This window comes from Trachemys scripta, chromosome 1 (genome assembly GCF_013100865.1).
Source record: "Trachemys scripta elegans isolate TJP31775 chromosome 1, CAS_Tse_1.0, whole genome shotgun sequence".
Taxonomy (NCBI): domain Eukaryota; kingdom Metazoa; phylum Chordata; order Testudines; family Emydidae; genus Trachemys; species Trachemys scripta.
The window spans coordinates 224,058,984-224,080,325 of NC_048298.1; the positions used below are offsets into that span (position 1 = coordinate 224,058,984).

Below are 21,342 nucleotides of genomic sequence, written 5' to 3' on the forward strand. Positions count from 1 at the left end.
CTCCCGTCCTCTGTGCCAACGCCCCCTACAGGGCAGCCGGAGCGGAACACCACCAAAAAAAAAAAAAAAAAAAGCGGCCGTGCCGCCCTAGGATTGGGCGGAATGCCGCCTCCTACAAGCTGCTGCCCCAAGCACCAGCTTGCTTGGCTGGTGCCTGGAGCCGGCCCTGGCCATTCTGGACGCCCCGTTGTTTTTTGTTTTTTTTTTTTGCTTGGGGCAGCCAAAAAGCCAGAGCCGGCCCTGAATGTAGCACAGTAGTGAACACAAGAATACTTTAACTCCTGCATACCATTCTTTGGGGGGACAAAATCTAAAAATCTGAGAGCACTGTCAGTGTTTAATAATGGTCTTTTAGATTCTTGACTAAGCAACAGTGATGTATTACAAGGTTAAAACATAAATCACTTAAGAAGTTCAGTCATTTTAATAGATCGTGCCTGCTTTTGCTATGTAAACTGATTCTACCCTAGGCATGCATTGCAGTTGTGCATGTGGTCTTTCATTAAAAACCGCAGCATGTTACCCACATTGTGCAGCAGTCCCCAGGTTTTGATAGAGGACACAGCTATCTGGCTGTACTGCAGTTTGATCTTAGGGCACTGTGCCCTGTAGCCAATTAAACACACTGGGAATTGAAGGGGCATGATGAAAGAGGGAGAAGGCATCAGGGTTTTGACCTGTAAAACAATACAGTGGTTAGGGTCAGAAAATCTGAACTTCCCGCACCAGTGAGGTTAAATATAGCTATACTCACGTGCCTCTCTGAGGCTTTTGCTTAAGCAAGAGAGGGTGGGGAAGAAAGCCTTCAGGATCTTAGAAATGACATTGAGAGGACATTTAATATGTTATTCTGACTAGAACTGGGCAAAAAACTGATTTTTCGTTTCACTGGTAGTTCCAAAAAAAAATGGTTTGGGTTGAACAAAACATTTCATTCGACCTGAAATTAAACATTTTGCTTTGGGTACTTTTAGTAAAACCAAAAGAAATTAAGGGCTAGAGTCAGAAAACATAGCTGGAGGAGGAGGTGATGGTAGTGGTGGGTCTTTCTTAACATCTCCTGTTGAAGTTGTTCTACTTTGTATGAAATAATTAAATATTCATTGAGCCAGAGAGAGTGTGACTATGACTGTATAGCCTTATGATTAGGACATTTACCTGGAGGGGTGTGTGGAGGGAAACCTGGGTTTGTAGAGATGCTAGTGAGGCAGCGGTTGAAGATAGCCCCTTATGGATGATTTGTAAAACCAACTTCCTGATTATAATTGATTGGAAATATTTTTTATTTCGCTGCAAATTTAGACCAAACCAAACAAATCTTTCATTAATAACCCCAAACCTTTTGGCAAAAAAATGGGGAAAAAGTTGGGTTTCCATCTAAAAAATAAAACAAAATAGTTTGTCAATGAAAAGTCAAAAATTTCCATGGAAAACAGATTCTTTTTGTATCAAAATTGTTTAGTCAAAAACCACATTTTCTGTTAAAAACAGTTTAAACAGAAAATTGTCACCCAGATCTAATCCTGATCAGCTGTGGGTCACTGGAGATTCCAAAGCATTTTCATAAGAGTAACAGTTGTTCATTCTGGTGTTTTGACTCATTTGATTCCGTCTACCTTACTTTCCCTTGTAGTTTCAATTGAGTAAATTATTCTTTCTTTCCACTACTATGTAGTATAGCTGATGCAGAATTCCCTCTAGAGAGGATTTCTGTTCACTGGTAGGAGAAATAATTGCTGTGTATGTGTAACCCACACACCTCCTGAATGTGGTGTTTTGTCCCCTCTAGTTGCACCAAGACCACTTAGAGATTAATGAGTCTGCTCTACAGCCTTAACTAAGAAGCCTCTGGCTTTTGGCTCATGCAGTAGAGGCTCATGCACTAGGCTCCAGAGGTCCCAGGTTTGATCCCAATGAGCAGCAACTGTCAGCATTGCAGATGCTCTGTAAAGCATTTTGAGATCCTTCCGGTTGAAGGATCTCAAAATTTGTTCAATTTTCTTGCACAATTTTATAAAAGATGCTACAGAGAGAACATAGAGAAAGTGGAAAGTGCACAGAAGAGCAACTAGGGCGGTGAAAGGTTTACACTGAAATTGATAGGCTCAGAGGCTAAATTCAGGGAGTTAAATATATATTGTACTACCTGGATTATAAGGGATACAATTATGATACACGAGCACATATGAGGAGGGAGAGGAATTTCATTAGTTAGCAAAAGTAAGACAAGAAAGAATGGAATTAATAGTAGTAATTGGGTTTTCAGGACCTGTGTCAAATGTTTTATTAATGTTTAATTCAAGTCCCTTTAATTAAGATTATTTTTACCTCATTACCATTTGATCAGAGAAAACCAATCCAATGTGTTTTCATTACCTTTATTCAAGACCATAAACAACTACTAGGTAACTAACTTATTATATTTCTCTAAAGTTCTAAACACTATGAAATTTAGATTGAGGTTACAATGTAAATCAAGTTAGTAAATCAAGGAGTTAACAATAATACAAATTAAAATTGGTTAACTAAAAAGAAAGCAATTTGAGACCAATAATTGTTCAGACAATAGCATGAGCACAGTCAGTAATCAAATTATAAAGTTAACATAATGACAGAATGGTGTACTTAGTCTTTTTGTCTCTGTGGAGTTGATTTAGCTGCTTATACTTTCAATTGTGGAAATAATGTGTTAAGGTTAGATTCCTTTTCATACCCAGAGTGACATCGAGTGATCTGCTTTGAACCTAGGTTAATTGATGCCCAGTGGTAACTTGTACTATGGACTTATATGCATCCGCTATAACTGGTCACATACACACCCACACACAAGCTACACCTAAAATGGCTAGGACAAGTCTTTCCTGGCAGGCATCCCTGCAGAGGTACTCATATCCTCTCAGAGACCAAAAAACAAAAAAACAAAAAGTTACTTAGGGCAAGTCTACATTCCAATTTTACATTGGTGCAACTGTTTAAAATGTCAAAATATGTGTGAAGAATAAGGTGACATTTTGAGTACAGACTGAATTTCCAGAGATGTGCAGACATTAGCAAATCTAAACTATAACTCAGGGGTCAGCAACTTTCGGCATGCAGCTCGCCAGGATAAGCACCCTGGCGGGCCGGGCCAGTTTTATTTACCTGCTGACGCGGCAGGTTTGGCTGATCGCGGCCCCCACTGGCCGCGGTTCGCCATCCTGGGCTAATGGGGCGCGGCGAGAAGCCACGGCCAGCACATCGCTCGCCCACGCCACTTCTCGCCGACCCCATTGGCCCGGCATGGCGAACCACGGCCAGTGGGGGCCGCGATTGGCAAAACCTGCTTCGTCAGCAGGTAAATAAACTGGCCCGGCCGCCAGGGTGCTTACCCTGGTGAGCCGCGTGCCGAAGGTTGCTGACCCCTGCTATAAGTGCACTACTTTGACTAACTCAGTCACTTTTATTCCAGTGCAGTAACATTTAAAGTAGTTTCTATTCATTATTAAAAAGTCCTAGTCCACTCCTAGAGCCAACTGATACCTTTATAATGGTTGAGCTACTTTATCTATTATGTTACAGCTCAGGCAATTGACTGATGTTCTGACACTTTATATGATCTTCTTTATTACTATCTCACAGCTATATACATGGTGGAACAGCTTGTTTAGCATAAATAGTGAACGCATATTTCAAGTGGCCACTTCACCTTGAATGGTCCCTTGAAATATGTGTTAACTGCTTATGTTCCATCTTGTATTTAGCTGTAAAACTGTCAGTACATTTCCTAGACCTGAACAGGAGCTCTGGGTACCTCAAAAGCTTGTCTCTTTCACCAACACAAGTTGGTCCAATAAAAGATATTACTTCACCCACCTTGTCTCTCAAAGTTATACTGTCATTTTGTTTTTGTTGCTACTTGACTTTTTCTTTTGGACAAATATAGAAACAATTAAAGAAAATGAACTGGAGAGTTAATATTATCCTTCTTTACTTCCTGCAGCTGGGATGCAAGTAAGGCCCTTTGCTTTCAGTTTTTATTTCTTTTCTTAAATTTCCCTGGAATTTATCGGTGTTTGTTAAATTATTTTTTAAGGGTGAAAAATCAGTAAAAAACAAAAATGAAGGGCAGCTGGCATGGGGGTAGGGGTGTCTGGAACTCCTGGGGGACAGGGGTGTGGGGGAGAGGGCAGGTAAGGTTACCCACCATGTGACAGTCAAGAAAGCCTTCTGCTTCCTGCAGCAGTCAGGTGGTTGTGGCTGCTGGGGCCTGGCTCCCTACCCTTCTTGCTCCTCCACTGAGCAGAGGAAGCAGACAGGAGCCATGCTGAAGGGCCAGCATCAGGAAGTGAGCAGAAGGCTGCACCCCGTGAGTACTGATAGCCCTGTCAGAGAGAACCCCCTTTTCTCCCTGGCCCTGAGATCAGGAGAGTGTTCTGTCTGGCAAGGGGACCCAATACTCATGGGGTGTAATGTTCCACTCCATGCGGGCCCATCGCTGCAGTGGTCAGGTGGTCTTGGGTGCCGGGACCTGGTTCCCTTCCTGTCTGTCTTCAAGAAATTCCCAGGACCTGCAAAAGCAAAAATTCAGGTGAAAACTGTAAAATCCAAACACTAGCTTTTCCAATAGCTGGAGATTTTTTCTGAGAGAAATTGATAAACACCGAAAACAAAGAGACTTGGCTATTAGAGTAACCGTTGCTTCTAAAAGTACCTGATTATCCACATTGCTGGTATTCACTGCTAACAGTTAGATAGCTCCAGTGGACTTATAGATCTGCATGACGTGAGAATGCTTGCTAGAGGCCTATTCTTCCATCTCAAGGCTGATTAGTCAAGTGTACAGAACATTAAAAGCTAGGTATTACATGGGAAATTAAGAAAAAACAGAATTCTGAGAAACCATTACCATTCAGTCAGCACATATTCTTTTGTGCATAACAAAACACAGAAGATCTTTCTAGGCATTACCCTTGGCTCTGTGAGGCGCAGAGAGATTAAATGAAAGTTCTGCAGTAATTACAGAAGCAGAGTTGTCATGGAAGTGATGTTGAAACCCCAATCTGGGGGAGTATTTTCAGTGACGTACCTACTAATTTCCTTGACAGTAGCATTCTTCATTCAGACAGAATTGAAAAAAATGAAGTGAAACATGACTAATCAGCAACTACTAAGTAAGAAGGTTGACTTTGAGGAATTTGAAGACCAGAACTTCCAACATCTGAGTCACAGAACAGGCACATGGGTTCTTAACATAAATGTTTTGACATAGATTCTATCATTTTTATGTTTGCATTACATATGGCGTTTGTAATGGGCTCCATTTAAACCGTTGTTCTAACCAGTTATAACCAGATAATTATCTTCCAATGTTAAAGGTTTTATGACTTCTGTAGTGCAACTTTTAATTAGCTTGTCACCATGCTAACCATCACACTTTTGCCTGCTTATCCACTTGTTGTATCTTGTCATAATCCTAGACTGTGATCTGGGGCAACATAATGCAACTATTATCAGGGCCCAATAGGTGCTGCAGTAGTATAAATAATAAATAAATAAATTATAATAGGAGGAATGAGACTGGGGCATTCTGTGGCTTGATATTTCAGCATTTCCAGGGAAAATGATACCTATCGTAAATTGTTTGCAGCACAGAGTCTGATGACATGTATGTTTATCTAAGATATTTTCCATAAAGCAGTAATTGAATCTAGTGAAATAGTCATCGGAACTACAACAAGCAATCTGCTTTCAAGTGATAAGGCTTTCCTGTGCCTACTTACTGTGTTGCTGTCTACTGCATAATTTAGCAAACTGGCAATGCATGTGATATCTGTGCTACAACATTTTTCTTCTGATTATTTTCCTGTCTCTCTCTTTTCTATGCAGATGTTCTTATTCACCCCATGGAGCCTATGCCCAAAGCAAACTTGCCCTTGTATTGTTTACCTATCGACTACAGCATCTCGTGACAGCAGATGGGAGCCATGTGACTGCTAATGTAGTAGACCCTGGAGTAGTGAACACCGAGCTCTATAAAAATGTCTGTTGGGCTACAAAAGTGGTGAAGTGGATGACAGCCTGGCTATTTTTCAAGGTACTTGATTATTTTAATGATTTTGGTGTCATGTTTTTGCATTGCTAGAGCTACAATCTGTGCAGGACTACAGAGACTTTCAAGATTATCATTATGTGGGGTTTTTTTATTATGGTAGTTTCAGTGCTGATAAAGTGCACAGACCAGATAAAGTCAGTCTCTGCCCCAGAGAACTTATTTAGATGATGGAGAAAGGACAAGACACAGCGTGAGATCAAGAGGAAAGCATCACCATCTCTTTATTTGTAGTTGCACGTATGGATACTCCTGGGGGAATTCTGCACCAAAAAATTTAAAATTCTGCACACAATATTTTAAAATTCTGCATATTTTATTTGTCAAAATAACACAATATAATCACTCTAGTTTCAATTACTTTGATAATTTATCAGGCATGTCAACAAGTATGTCAACAATACACACAACAACAAAAAAGATTCCCCCAGGAGTAGGGAGTTATAAACCCCTAAGACAACCCAGTTCCAGTTGGCGTTTGCTGGAGGGAGCTGCATGGGGCCCCCAAAGCACAGACATCTGCACCTCTCTCCCCCCAGAGCCCAGCCGTGGGGCACCCCCTCTGGCCCAGATACGTACACCTCCAGAGCTTTCAATCCCCCCAGCTTCTTTACTATCCCACCGTGGGGCATGGTGTAGTGCGGCCCTGCCCATCTCTCACCCTTTGCCAGAGCTGGGTCTCCAAGGCCCTCTCCAGTCCCCATGAAAATGAGGATCATTGCCAGGCAGCCGTAGTATGCAGCCTCTATCCCTGGTTGCTTCACTCACTGCGAGCTGGGCTCTGAAGAGTCCAGCAGCCCCAAGTGGCGGCCAGCAGCTCTGCAGCCCCAATTTTGCAGGGAAAACATGAAATTCTGCACAAATTCTGCATTGTGCAATGGTGCAGAATTCCCCCAGGAGTAATATAGATTATTTGTACACACTAATTATAATTACACCCAAAGAAAAAAATAGATTAGTGTACACTTGTGGAATCACTTGCTAACACGGAGGCCCAAATATGCAAAATGCTCTCATAAAGCACCTTCCACATTCTGAGAACAAGAGGCAAGCTCTAATGGCAGTGTGTGTTTTACTTGCTTATGTTATGTGTCCATCGCACTGGATGGCACTATGCAACAACCATATGTTATGTACAGGAGAGTGGAAGGAGGAGAGAGGCAGGGCAAATGAAAAATAGTGGTTAAAAGTGGCCCAATCGCCAAATGATGTGGCTCTGTTTTGAATGCATGCTTCCAGTTCCATGTTGTATTCTAGGCATGCTCTATGTTGGAAAAGTGTGACTAAATTGATTTAAAATCGATCTAGTTACACTGGTGAAAACCCCTAATGAAGATGCATTTAAACCAGTTCAAATGTCACTTAAGTCCTGTCTTTATTAGGGGTTTGCACTGGTGTAATTACATCAATTTTAAATTGGTTTAATTACACTGGTACAAATTTTCTAATATAAACAAAAAAGCTGTGAAGAGAGAATTTTCTGCTTGTGACTCATTCCACGGCTTTGCAGGTAGGATTGGGTTAAGTGAACTAAGCCTGATTCCAATGGAAAAGTTTATGTTTTCCAAATTAAAATGCACCACTTTAGACGATCTAGGAACAGATCATCAATCCCACAAAATAAAATAATTTAAAACTTTGATATGGAAATAGCGTTAGTTTTAAGTATCAGAGGGGTAGCCATGTTAGTCTGAATCTGTAAAAAGCAACAGAGGGTCCTGTGGCACCTTTGAGACTAACAGAAGTATTGGGAGCATAAGCTTTCGTGGGTAAGAACCTCACTTCTTCAGATGCTTCTTCTGGCATCTGAAGAAGTGAGGTTCTTACCCACGAAAGCTTATGCTCCCAATACTTCTGTTAGTCTCAAAGGTGCCACAGGACCCTCTGTTGCATTAGTTTTAATGTTTAATAAAGAGCCTGGAGTCTGAAGGAACTGCTGTAAAAACAGAATATAAACAAATAAAACCATGTTTTAGAAACACTTTATAGTGTTTTTTAAGTATAATGTTTATTTTTTCATTTGCATACTGCTAGCAAAAATTGTAAGGAGAACACTCATATGGAATGCAACACAGCATTCTAAAAGAAAGAGAATCTCATTTTGCTACATTTCATGTCTTGTCTGCCATTTCTTTTCAAAGTGCCAGACTCTAGTTTTGTTGTTTGTTTCCTTCCTACCTCACTTGCTAACATAAATTTTCTTTAGGGTGTTTAAGTACAGCTCAGCATTCCATGCACAGCCACAGCAAAAATTCTCTCTCTCAGAAAGGAAATAAAATATTTTATTGTTTGCAGCACTCAGTGCCGCTCAGCTTTATTGTTGTGTCAAGGGACTCATTTGGGTACTATACTGATGATATTTAGAAACTAAACAGGATGTCACTGAACACACATAAAGTGAGTTTGAATTTGTCGCAGAAGGGAATCGAGTACTTACAGCTGTAATCGTAATGCCTCCTACAGTCCCTCATCCCCTCTTATTTCTTATATGAGATGCCAGTCTTAAAAAAAGCTGTTCCACCTTGTATTTAGCAGTGCACTCTGAGTTAGTTTCCCAGACCTTAAGAAGAGTTCTGTGTAAGCTCAAAAGCTTCTCTCTTTCACCAACAGAAGTTGGTCCAATAAAAGGTATTACCTCACCCCCCTTGTCCCTCTAATATCCTGAGACCAACACAGCTACAACTATACTACGTACATGGGGTGGGGGGAAGCAAAGCTGTCTTGTATCAATGGATGAAGGAGAGATAGTGAGTTGCTTTGAAGTGCCGTACTCACAGAGTCTGAAATGAGAATCCAGCAATTGAGGGGTTGTTTTTTGAGTCAGAATGTACTTTGTTTGTAGCAATGCTGCACTTTTCCTCTAAAGCAGTGAGGGCGGAGGGAGGACAGAATAATAAAAGCTGTCTCTATGAATTTTGTGTCTGTCCCCCCCCTCATTAGCTGTCTGTACTGTCCCTTATTTTACCTTCTCCTTTTTATTGCTTAATTTTTGACAACATGCTTTCTTATTTGGGGCCCAATTCTGCCACTCTTTCCCACATTGAATTGCTGCTTATTCCACATATGGTCCAATTCACTGCAGTGGAACTGTATGTACACCCATGCAGAGAGCCAAGACAAGGCCAACATACCACTTAAGCCTTTAAAATAAATGATATGTGATAGTCTTCTGCTTAGGGGTGAATTTCCCCCTAGAAAAGTACATGAGTAATGATGGCAGAACTGGTTCCCTTAGTTACACCTAATGAGAGTGGATATTATTTATTGCTTTGTGGATTTTTTCTTCCCTCCCCCAGAATTTCATTTCTGAGTTGGTAAGTATGAGTCTGATTTTTAGGGTTACATGGCAACAACACATTGAACATGGGGAGGTTTGTTATTAATATCGGGGTGTGCCTTTCATCCTAAAGGATCTCAAAGCACTTTGTAAACATATACAGGAATTCCTTCACCCTCTGTAACCTGACACTGATGGATATACACCTGGCCCAAATAGATCCCAGACAGGAACTATGGAATGGTTTTGTCACCTCTTACATTCTCTCATTTTGTTTGTCGCCATTTTGTTTTATTCCATTTAAGGGCCCAGAAGGTCACATAGAAAACATCCAGCTTATTGTGTTACTATCCTCACTAGCATTAAATCCATTTCCTTTACATCTATGAGCGCAAACTTCTGAAAAGACAAATATCTCCTGTGAGGTGCCAGACACACTCAGCTCATCACTTCCCAGGAGATCCTCAGCACTTTGCAACTACAGTCCCTGACCTGCCTAAAAGAGGTATTTATGTGCCTCATTTTAACTCTTAAACAGCCAAGTTTAAAAATATGCCACAGCACGTTCATTTAATTTTCTTTAAGTATTGACAACTTAAGCTGCTTACAGCATATGAAATGTTTTCTTCTGATTACTGAATAAAGCTCAGAAAAAACCTCCCTAACATTATTAAAAAATCACTCTCCAGCATACTGCAGTGATGCACCCCAGTGTAAAAGCATGGATCAGTGAGTATTACCAGCTCTTTAATCTTATAAAAAATGCTAGACTAATGTCCACTCCGAAGTAGTGACTGAGGGGCTGATCTTGAGACGTGCTGATCGTCTGCAGCTCTTATATTTTCTGTCAAAGATGCCAGTCCCCACTGTAAAATTTCTTCTTTAAATACCCTATCTCTGTTACAGTTTATAGATTTTTTTTTTCCGTGCAGGAGGTTTCAATACATGGTCATTACCCCTGTCACTCTGTGAGAGAAACCAAGTATTCCTTCTTTAAAATGTAAATTGATTTTCACCCTTATGACTTGCTAGTAGACAAAGGCTGATAGAACTCTCTCTAGAGTTCAATCAAATGTTATCCCTTAGGAATCCTTAATGGATAATGGACTTCAGTTTAAAGGAATACCACCCCAAACTGTAAAAGATAAGAAATTAATAAGACAATCATTGACTAGTTAACAGGACACTGATCAAACCCACAACTGAAATATAGTCAGTTCTGTGGTCAAACACAAGAACTTAAGGGAAGGATACTGGCTGAAACTCAAGCAGAGAAGGTGATGCATTTTGTCCTCTCCAGAACTGCCTCTTCCCCTTTAGAATTTGAAAGTTCTTTCTAAATCCAAATTCCCTAGTCTAATATAATAAAAACTCCTTACAGAAAGAAATACTCCACCACTGGATGGAATCACTGAGTCTCCATAATATCCACTTTCAAAAACAGTTCCACTGCATGGGACTTCATTGTGCTATGGTGGAAGAAAGGAACTAATTTCATTGCTTTCTGCACAGCTGCAAGATTCCCAAAACTCTTTATAGTGCATTTGGTTGGACTCAGATTCTTTGCCACTAGAACTCTAGCTGTCATCACTAATGCTTTATCTGTCTCAGACTATCTGTATATTCCAAGGTATCCTGTAAGGATGCAATTGAGGAAGAGGTTGTCCCTCTGTTGATTGTCATTCATAGATTTTGTCCCATATAAATAAGAATTACTGACTATTAAATCCAAGCAAAGAAGAGGCTGAACATAAGCATTCATGACCTGTATCGATTTGGGATGTTGAGAGGAGTGTAGTCAGGCATAGGAACTGTAGCAGTCAGTCAGAGTGAACTAGCCCATTTCTTCCAACAGTTGAAATAAACTCAATCTTAGGGGTTTGTTTTTCTGTTTTCTTCATTTGTTTGCGTTTCTAGATTATTGTAAAGAAATCTTACAAATGCTCAAGTGATGCTGGAAAACGAAATCCAAAAACTCTGGATTTATCTTTCATGCCAGCAGAATTTTTGCTCAGGACTTAGTATCACATTTGCTATTCAGAATGAGGCACTTTTTCCTTTTGGCACTCTGAATGTAGCAAATGCATTTCAGCTTCCTGCTTGAGGTGTTAGAAGACAAGCACATCACCACATATTAACAGCAGCTGTACAGAATTAGAATAATTAAATTCTACAGCTGAAAGTAACAATACATCAGCATCAAAACCCACTCTCTATGAGTGTCTGTCCCTACAAGATCATGACTCTTTTACCCTGAAATATGGCCTAAGGAAACCCAGGATAAATCTACATTTTTTTGTACAATGTAAAATGACTTCTGGTTAAAAGTTTTGCAAGGATAAATGGATGAAAGTTATAAACAAGTGAGGAGTGTATTGACAAAGGTCTAGTCTTGTATAAAAGAAGATATCTATTGTTAACTTCTGTGTGGTAAAGGATAAACTATCAAATTCATTTGATTTTCATCCATGCAAGTTTTTCAACATACCTGAAAAGATACAATTCCTGTAGAAATCAATGAAGAAATGCTCTTTGTAGTGCCCTAGTGAATGGGTAATAGATAAATAGTTGACAGGAAATGGCATAAAGAACATTTAAAACATTACAGCAGGTGCCAAAGATTATTATCTCTTTGAAGAGAAGACACATGAAGTTCTTCTGATGGTGAAAACATTTTCATATTCAGAATTATAGATGTTAAAGATGGGGAAAATGTTCTAGATCATTTAGTCCACCCTCCTGCCAATGCAGGATTATTTTCAATCATACATTTTCTAGTGAGTCTTCAGTCTAGTTCCAGTCAGTGGGGCTTCTGCCAGAGTTGATGATGGAAGTGGAGCTACAGCTAATAGAACAAGATAATTTGGAATAGATCAAATATAGTTTCAACTCAGCAACTGGACTCAAAACGATCATTTAATGAAACTTCTGGGTCATAAGCATTTAGAAGCGACTACCCTAAACTTTCCTTTGTTTCTCTGAAGAAGGATTATGTAGAAATGCTGTATTGGAAATTCCAATTCAAATACAGCGTTTTAGCAACATGGATAAAAGAACAGGGCTTGGGGTCAATCTGGATAAGATCTAGTCACAAACAAGGCTCTATGGAACAGAGTTTTAAAAACAAATAAGGAATACCCATAGCTATTACTAAATCTAAATGAGTGTCTATATAGCAAGTTAATTATATTTTTCCCTGAGGAATGCATCTCATCATGATTTCTCCTTCTGGTAGCAAGTGGTTCAAAAAATGAAGTATTAGCTTCTAACCCAGAGGTGGGCAAACAATGGCCCGCGGGACCGTCCTGCCCGCCCCTGAGCTCCCGGCCAGGAAGGCTAGCCCCCAGCTCCTCCCCCATTGTCCTCCCTCCCCCGCAGCCTCAGCTCGCTCTGCCACCGGCTCCCTGGCCCACCGCTCCTGCCGGGCAGTGTAGCAGCATGGCTGGCTCCGACCGCTCTGAGCAGCATGGTAAGAGGGTGGGGGGGGGGGGTGAATAAGGGGCAGAAGGTCCCGGGGGGTGGATGGGGGGTGTGGTCCCGGGGAGCAGTTAGGGGTAGGGGTGTGGATAGGGGTCAGGGACAGGGAGCAGGGGGGTTGGATAGGCATGGGAATCTCGGGGGGGGGCTGTTGGAGGCGGGGCTGTCATAGGGGTTGGGTCAGTCAGGGGACAGGGAGCAGAGGGGGTTGCATGGGGGTGGGGTCCTGCGGGGTAGGGGTCCCGAGAGGGGGCGGTCAGGGGACAAGGACCGGGGGGGTTGGATGGGTTGGTGGTTCTGAGGGGGGCAGTCAGGAAGCGAGAAGTGGGAGGGGGCGGATGGAGGCAGTGACCAGGCTGTTTGGAGAGGCACAGCCTTCCCTACCTGGCCCTCCATACAGTTTCGCAACGCCGATGTGGCCCTCGGGCCAAAAAGTTTGCCCACTCCTCTTCTAACCACCTCTTTGAGTGTGTCTGTACACAGAGTGCCCTTCTCTGGGTCACTCTGTGAAATAGAGGATTTCCAGTTGCTATTGTGTTACTTCCTCTCTCCATTCTCCAGATAGCAAGTGTTATCTTTTCTGTATTATGTCTGGTCTCAACTAGGTAGCCCCCAAAACAAAATACAAGGCTATCCCTGACTCCAAGCCTCCTCCAGGATAGTGCTTCTGCTCCACTACCAGGACAGCTTAATTTTTAGAGATCTGTGACATTATTCTTCAACAATTAACAATGCAATAGGTGTTGTGGCAACAATACTATAATTATATGTTCTCGTAGTTGTGTGTGTCTAATGCTTTGCAATGCAATGTGCTCTACCATCTTTTTCAGGCAACTTTCATTTCATTAAGACATTATTAGAATGCTGTCCCAGTGGCCTAGTAGCAGTATTCATATGTTTATTTTTATTTAAAATGTTATAAAAAGACACCTAGGACCTTGCATATGTGCCCTAACATCTTCAGTTAATTATGCAATGCAATAAAATCCCAACAACATTAAAATAATCATTCCAACAGGAACTCAACATCATTCTGTTGGGATACTACATATGCAGTACTACATACTCCAAAGCAGGTTGTTTCCAAGTTTCCTAGTCTTACTAAGGCAGGGAAGCTGCAGATAGTGCTGACCTCCAGCTCCGGGGTAATAGAAGGTGTTTTACATTTTAATCCACTGGCCACAGGGCAGGGAGTGGTTGCTTCTAAGCTCTCCCATTAGGACATATGCCAGGACACCACCTGTGGGGAGGGAGAGCAAGCCACCTCTAATTCCCTCTAATTGAAACATCCAGCAGCAGAGGAGAGAGAGAGAATCAGCGAGCCTTCACTCCACCCCATCAGGAGGCACAACTGTGAGGTAGTGGGAAAAGCCATTGGCCTCTCGCTAAAAAATCCTGTCATGCTACCCTGAGTGGAGGAGCAGTTATGGGACAACATCATCAAAAGCAGGGAAGATGCAGAGGAATAGTTTGGATGGGGTGTGTGCAGATAGAAACTACATGAAGGTGTGGTGCGATAGACAGGTTTGCTGAGACAAGGTAGGTGAGATAATATCTTTTACTGGGCCAACTTCTGTTGGTGAGAGAGACAAGTCTGTCAGCTTACATAGAGCTACAGGTTTGCTAGCATTCGTTTGGGCACGACTTGCATAACTCACTGACAAATAGTGCAGCCATGCCAAATTGATGCTGATAAAACTTATTCCATCCGCATGTGCCGCTTATTTGACAGAAAAAATATTTTGGAATGTTTTGGAGAGTTATTGGCACTGTTTCCCACCTCCCGCCCCCAATCTCTGTGCCTGTAAAACTAGGTGCCTTAGCTACCATGAATCCAAGTATACAGGGCTCAAAGCATGACAGAAAAAACTCTATATGTAATCTAAAACAGCGTTTCCATAGATAAACAGACAAAACAGAATCTTTATCTCAGGCGTTCAAGGAGGAGCAGCAATTGCTGGGTCCCACTGGAAAGTGGAGAAATCCCCTTTTCCAGTGATTCCAAGTTTCCTTGTCTGGTCCTACAGCGCTGGACATTAATACTATCACTTTTGTTTAAATAGAAATATTGGTACAGGACTGAATCTAGTCCATTCTGGGCATGAGGCAGGTGTAATTCAGGGTGGGGCAGGGGTAACTTTCTCACTTGCAGAGGAAGGAGTAAACATTTAAATCTAGATAATACTTAGTCCTGCCATGAGTGCAGGAGACTGGACTAGATGACCTCTCGAGGTCCCTTCCAGTTCTATGGTTCTATGATTTCCAGGCCAAATTGTTGTTGTTTGTTTTTTAAATAGTGGCTTTTTGAAGCTCTGTTGGAGCTTGGAAAGTCAGATTCAGCTACCTCCACCTGTGTGGTGGGTGGGTATGTACACTCCCTGTATGGATTCGGAATACCAAATGTATAAAGAGGAGGAGCTATTACAGTGGTCACCCTTGAAAACTTATGCATATACTATTCAGTGAATACTTACATATAACAAATACACTTGTAAAAATTAGGATCATTTTGCACGTGATATGTGAACAGAAAAAAAGGCTAAATTCACCAGAGGTTATTTGACCAGCTTTCCCTGGAGTAAATATAATAGAAATTACTTGCACAGAAGATTTATTGCTAGCCCCAAGAAAAAGCATTTACATTGTGAGCATGTGAAAACAAAAAGGGCTACTAAAGTATTGAAAGATCAAATAGGTGGCTGAGTTAAATATATTGTAAGACATGACAAATAATAAGCCACATTCTGTTCTCAGTTTAACTCACCGAAGCTCACGGAGTTTCACTGGTATAATTGAGTACAAAAGCTGGCCCAATATCTCTAGCTGTGTGTTCCAAGAGTTCCATAATCCTGGGCATCCATAGTTACAAGTAGTCAATACTCGTATTGGCAGGTGAGTGTTAGCTTGTCAGTTTATACAGGCGAATCTCATCTTACGCTGGGGTTACGTTCCGCTGTCAGCGCGTAAAGTGAAAATTGCGTATAGTCAAAATTACATTGAGTGTAATGGCGGGCGGAATCGCCCGCACTACAGGTACAGTATTTAAATTGTTATTTTTCTCTTTTTTTTTTTTTTTGCCAACTGCGCAAAGCTGAATTCGCGCGTGTTAAATGTGCGTAAACTGAGACTCGCCTGTATGCATTATTACACTGTTTAAATATTTCCTTCAAAATATACCAAGTCTGTAAGTCTTCACAGAGCACATAGTTACATTTGGCAGTCCCGGTTTTAGTGTTGGAAAGTGTAAGCTCACAAATGAGCTGCATGACCATGTTCCAGCTGTGCAGGAGGAAATGCAGGTCACCAATGACAGAGGATTTGCATGAGTCCTAAACAACATGCAATAAAACCACAATGTGCTTGCACAGCTTCCCAGGGATGGAATTTACAATTGTGCTGGTTATGGCTCTTTCAGACTAAGCACGTTCTCTGTCACTGGATGAGATGGAGATGTCTCTCCCAGTCCAGTGTTCAGACATGCTTTTAAAAATTAAGAGTTGCCCAAAACATTTGGAATATTTTTGGTTTGCTGTCTAGACTATAGAGCTTACAACCTTTGACCTAGAATCCTTTCTTCATTTTACTAATGGTTTAGTCAGGGTTGGTGCATATGTTTTGAGAAATGATATTATTCTGATTCTAATGTAACCTTATTCAATATCTTTGTCTGCTGAGCTTTTAGGAAGCATTGCTTTCCCAAATAGCTCTGTGATATTACTTGCAGCATATTGTGTTCAGATGATTAAAGGCAGAGAGAGAGAGAGACTCTCATTTTTGGAATTTAATCTGTTGAAAATAAGATGACCCATTCAAAGTAAGTTTTAAAGAGAAGCTTTGCTCTGAAGAGTGGCTGCAAAGATGGCATTGTGGGATGCCATGTTTATTGTGCATATCCAATGTATTCACTTTACAAACATGGAGACCTGTAAACTCAGCCTGCATTCTGAGACAAACTGGATATTATCTTCTCACACATTAGCTTTCAGAACCTGTAGTCCTGTTAATAAACTACAGCCTATATGCAGCCCCATTGTCTTCAGATGATATCTTCCATGGGTACTTCAGTGGTTCTGCATAGGTGTAACTGAAGACAATTTTGGACTTATCTACACAGGGAAATTGATCAGCATAGCTATAGCAAAATAAGCTATTGCGCTCTATCCATGCCAGAATAGCTCCCAGCATGGATGCTCTATTCTGGTATAAAAGTGACTTTTATTTGGGAGTAGAGTGTTCACACCAGGAGTTGTTGTTTTGCTATAACTATGCCAGTTAACTTCCCCATGTAGACAAGTCCATAAAGGGGTATTTTTGCCACTGTTGATGCTGAAAGTAGATCTGGTAAATCGGAAGATGGCAGTTTCCTAATCACTTTTCTGAATAATTTCACTGTAAATGCTGTTGCAACCATACAGTCAAACCTCAATCAATTTTTATTCAGGCCGAGCCTCTTTTTCAGCTACTGTAAAGGCCTACAGACCGTAAATGTATACATCTCCCAGTGCTTTGGCTGTGGAACCTCTTTCTGAAAGGTCTGCACTGCATTAGGTCAAACATGGACTGCTGAATGGGTCATAGATTTCCAGCTCTTTAAAAAGTAATAGAATATAAAATGTGTTTATGGCAAGGTGTTTAGATTTGTCATTTCTGGGTCACTAAATATACTTTAAGAAGAGGATCTAAAGGAGATACGGTACTGTCAGTGCTCCCACACTGTACTAGTATGTGTGATGATGTAGCTGTGGTTTTCTGCTTATGCTCATGCTCTCAACACTGAAATGAAAGGCATCTGAAGCGTCAGAATTTAGAGGCTGGGATAAAGCAGTATTGTGCCAGTGCTACAGTGGTTGCCATAAAGAGCCAGCATTTACCAATGCAATCCTGTGCAAGTTACTGTACTTCCTATTCTAAGAACCATTCTGTGATAGCTGTCGGCAAAGGCTGACTTTTTAACAGTGCCTGCTGCCAGCATATATCATAAATGGGGGAATCAACAAGCACAAAGGTGTTTATTGACATGTCATAAACCAAAATAAATAGGGGTAAGTTTTCTTTTCTTCTCTCATGCTGGGAATCCGTCCCTTTATGCTCACATTATTTCTCTGCCATTCTTTCATTGCCATTTTGACCAAAAATGGGGGGAGGGTGCATATAGTAAGACCCCAAGTAAATATTTAGGCACCTAAATAAGTACCCTGATTTTCAAACCAATCAGCTTCTCCTTTTGAAAACCTCAGCCAAATGTCCTGCTTATTTGCCTACCTCATCTCTGTTGTGCTTTTCGGAATAATAGTTCTTCCTGTTGGCAATTGACAAGAAGAGCTGGTTCCCACAGTGCTGATATAGAACCATAGTGGAAAGTATTGGGCTATGTGAATAGAGCTCTAAGTTGAGCAGCTTTCAACCAAAGCAGGAACTTTTATTGTTCATTTTCAGGTGTAATGAAAGCTGTGGGAGTCACATAGAACAAATTTGTCTAGGTAAACTGGGATGTGTGGCAGCAGAAGGTACTTTTGTCTTTTTCACTTCCTATTTGGATTACCATAATGTGCTCCTGGAGATTGGGCAGTCCTTGGAAGTTCCTTAGAAACTTCAGATAGCACATCATTCAGATGCCAGGCTGTGTGGAGGGGTTGATTGCAGGTTGATTGAAATACATTAGTGCTCCCATAGGCTGCCCTGGTTTCCTGTTCATTACCAGGTGTAGGTCAAGTGCTGATCTTGATCTTTCAAGACTTATGTGGTTTGATTTGTGGCTCCCTTAAAGATGTAGCTCTTCTGGTATCCTGCTGTGACACTTGAAGTCAGCGGATGAAGTCTGGCTAACCGTCGCTATAGTGGACTGCCTGAAGGCTAAAGGGAGGTGTTTGCCCAGTATCCTTAACTCTGGAATCACTTCCCTCAGTGGCCTCAATAAGCCTGAATTTGTTAACCTCCAGAGCACTGAGCAAATGCCATCATTATGTTCAGGCTTTTGTATGAGAGGCTGGGAGAGGTATTTTTATGTTCTTTTTTAGTACAGTGAGTCTGCTTCATTTGAACTAATGCTTGTAACACTAAATCTTGGGTAGTTTTTATATACACATGGAGAATTGGAATGGGCACATTTAAAAAATTGAAAAAGAAATGTGCTGCTTCAGTGGTTTCTAGTGTGTTTTTTAAAAACATGATACTGTAATTTAAAGAGTGCAGGGTGAGTTTATAGCCTCTAGTGTGCTCTTGGACTCCAAGTTATAGGCCTGTGGTAAACCACTGACCACTGATCCCTTATGACAGGTAAGATGTGTTAACAGTCCACAGAATTACTGAGCTATATGTTTGCCTTCTGATGTGAATCCGTGTCTAGATTTAAAAATGATAAATCCTTTGGATTATATTGAAAATTTGAACTGTCAAGAAATAAATGGTGCACTACACTGAAACATAGGTCTCTTAAGCTGCCCTACATTTAGATGCAATTCACTAATCCCTCATGCACTTTTCATTGCTGTTGGCAGCATGAAGGGTTTCTCTTATATTTGTGATGGAAACATCTGCTTACGAATCATGTCACTGAGATACGCATCTTCCTTATTGGTTCTCCAAGGTATTAGGTAAATAGGCACAGTTCCTCTGGCAAACATCACTGCATTGCAGACTCATTTGCACCAGGAAATTTTTGTTCATGTACATTTCTCTGCTGCGAAAAAAAAATCTCTTATTTTCACATATGGTAGCCACAAGATATCGCAGTGGAATACATGTAGCTTTAGTTTTCTATTTGCCTTACTCACGGTATCAGCTTGTATCTGGTTGATGGTGAATATGTATTAACAGAGCTTTGCAGGCATTTTATTACAACAATTATACAATGCCATTATCATGGAATAAGATAGGAATCTAAAACTCAGCAGGCTAAGGCACTCTGCGTGTTCTGGTGGTCCCTCTCAATTATAGATAGATTCTAGGTAGTTTTCATGTTCAAGTATTACTGTTATATTCTGTTGTTTTCCATATACTACATTATGTCCATGAATCGAGTCATTTGTATTTTTTTACCATATACTAAACAGGAATGTGACCTGTCATTCTAATGTGGCGAATCATAGAATATTGGGGTTGGACGAGGCCTCAGGAGGTCATCTAGTCCAATCCTCTGCTCAAAGCAGGACCAACACCAACTAAATCATCCCAGCCAGGGCTTTGTCAAGCTAGGCCTTAAAAACCTCTAAGGATGGAGATTCCACCACCTCCCTAGGTAACCCATTTCAGTGCTTCACCACCCTCCTAGTGAAATAGTGTTTCCTAATATCCAACCTAGACCTCCCCCACTACAACTTGAGACCATTGCTTCTCATTCTGTCCTCTGCCACCCCTAAGAACAGCCTAGCTCCATCCTCTTTGGAACCCCCCTTTCGTTGCTCTCCGCTGGACTCTCCAATTTGTTCACATCCCCTCTGTAGTGGGGGAACCAAAACTGGACGTAATACTCCAAGTGTGGCCTCACCAGTGCCGAATAGAGGGGAATAATCACTTCCCTCGATCTGCTGGCAATGCTCTCACTAATACAGCCCAATATGCTGTTGGCCTTCTTGGCAACAAGGGCACACTGCTGACTCATATCCAGCTTCTCGTCCACTGTAATCTCCAGTGTATATTAAATTTAAGTCACCTACAAAACTAAAGAATATTCCAGTATAAACTTAGTTACTGCACTGAAGACAAAGCCTTGAGAATGCTGGCAGCTTACACAATCCCTTTAACTTCCACATACTATTTGTCATTGTCAGTGCAAATCATGGAGCAGAAACCTTGCAATTATCCTCCCGTTAATGTACTTTCAAATCAAAAGAAAGGGCAAATCTGTGGTACGTCTGACACGCAATCAGCTCACCTTCATTCCAAGCAAAAAAAAAAGCTCCTCAGTGGGGCTTCTTAATGATGAAACACGTCGTGCCAGGTCTGCTAACAACACTTAGAACAAGAAAGGTGACAGTAACTTTTTTCTTTAAATTAAGCCAGAAGCTTGGGAGCAGACAGTGCAAGGTGCCCAGATATGTGCTCTGTGGTAGTATAGCAGCTTCCTGCCCTGCCCTTCACATTATGAATGAATTAACAAAGAACAAAAAAAAAAAAAGGCATTGCAGTATTATTGATATTCTTCTCTCAGGTTAATACCCACTAGCCTGCTACATTTCATACCATTCAGAAGTAGTGAAGAAGTACAGCTTTTGTGAATAGACAAGACCCGTGTTTGAAATGTATGTATTGACAAACCCATGGGTATCATTTTTCATTTAATAATTAGGCAAATATTATCAAAACTCAAACTCAAATTTGATTATATTGATGGAGAAGTTCATAATAGTTACACCTATTTCCTGTGGTTGTTTACTAATTAAAGAAGCATTTGATACAAACATTTGTTCTTAAATGTTATATTTTAAAATTTCTGAGCATGGTTACAGTGTTTCTGCATTGATTGATCATTTATGGATTTTTACAGAGTATTCTCAGCATT

General features: G+C 41.0%; 1 protein-coding gene across 1 annotated transcript in view; it reads left to right on the forward strand.

Moving 5' to 3' along the window:
* The window catches only part of DHRSX (dehydrogenase/reductase X-linked), a 228,468-nt gene that overhangs the window by 189,450 nt on the left and 17,676 nt on the right, over positions 1–21,342 (forward strand). Inside the window, exon 6 of the mRNA XM_034757540.1 lies at positions 5,866–6,073. Within this exon, the coding sequence (XP_034613431.1) occupies positions 5,866–6,073 (208 nt within the window). The remainder of the gene's footprint in view (positions 1–5,865; positions 6,074–21,342) is intronic.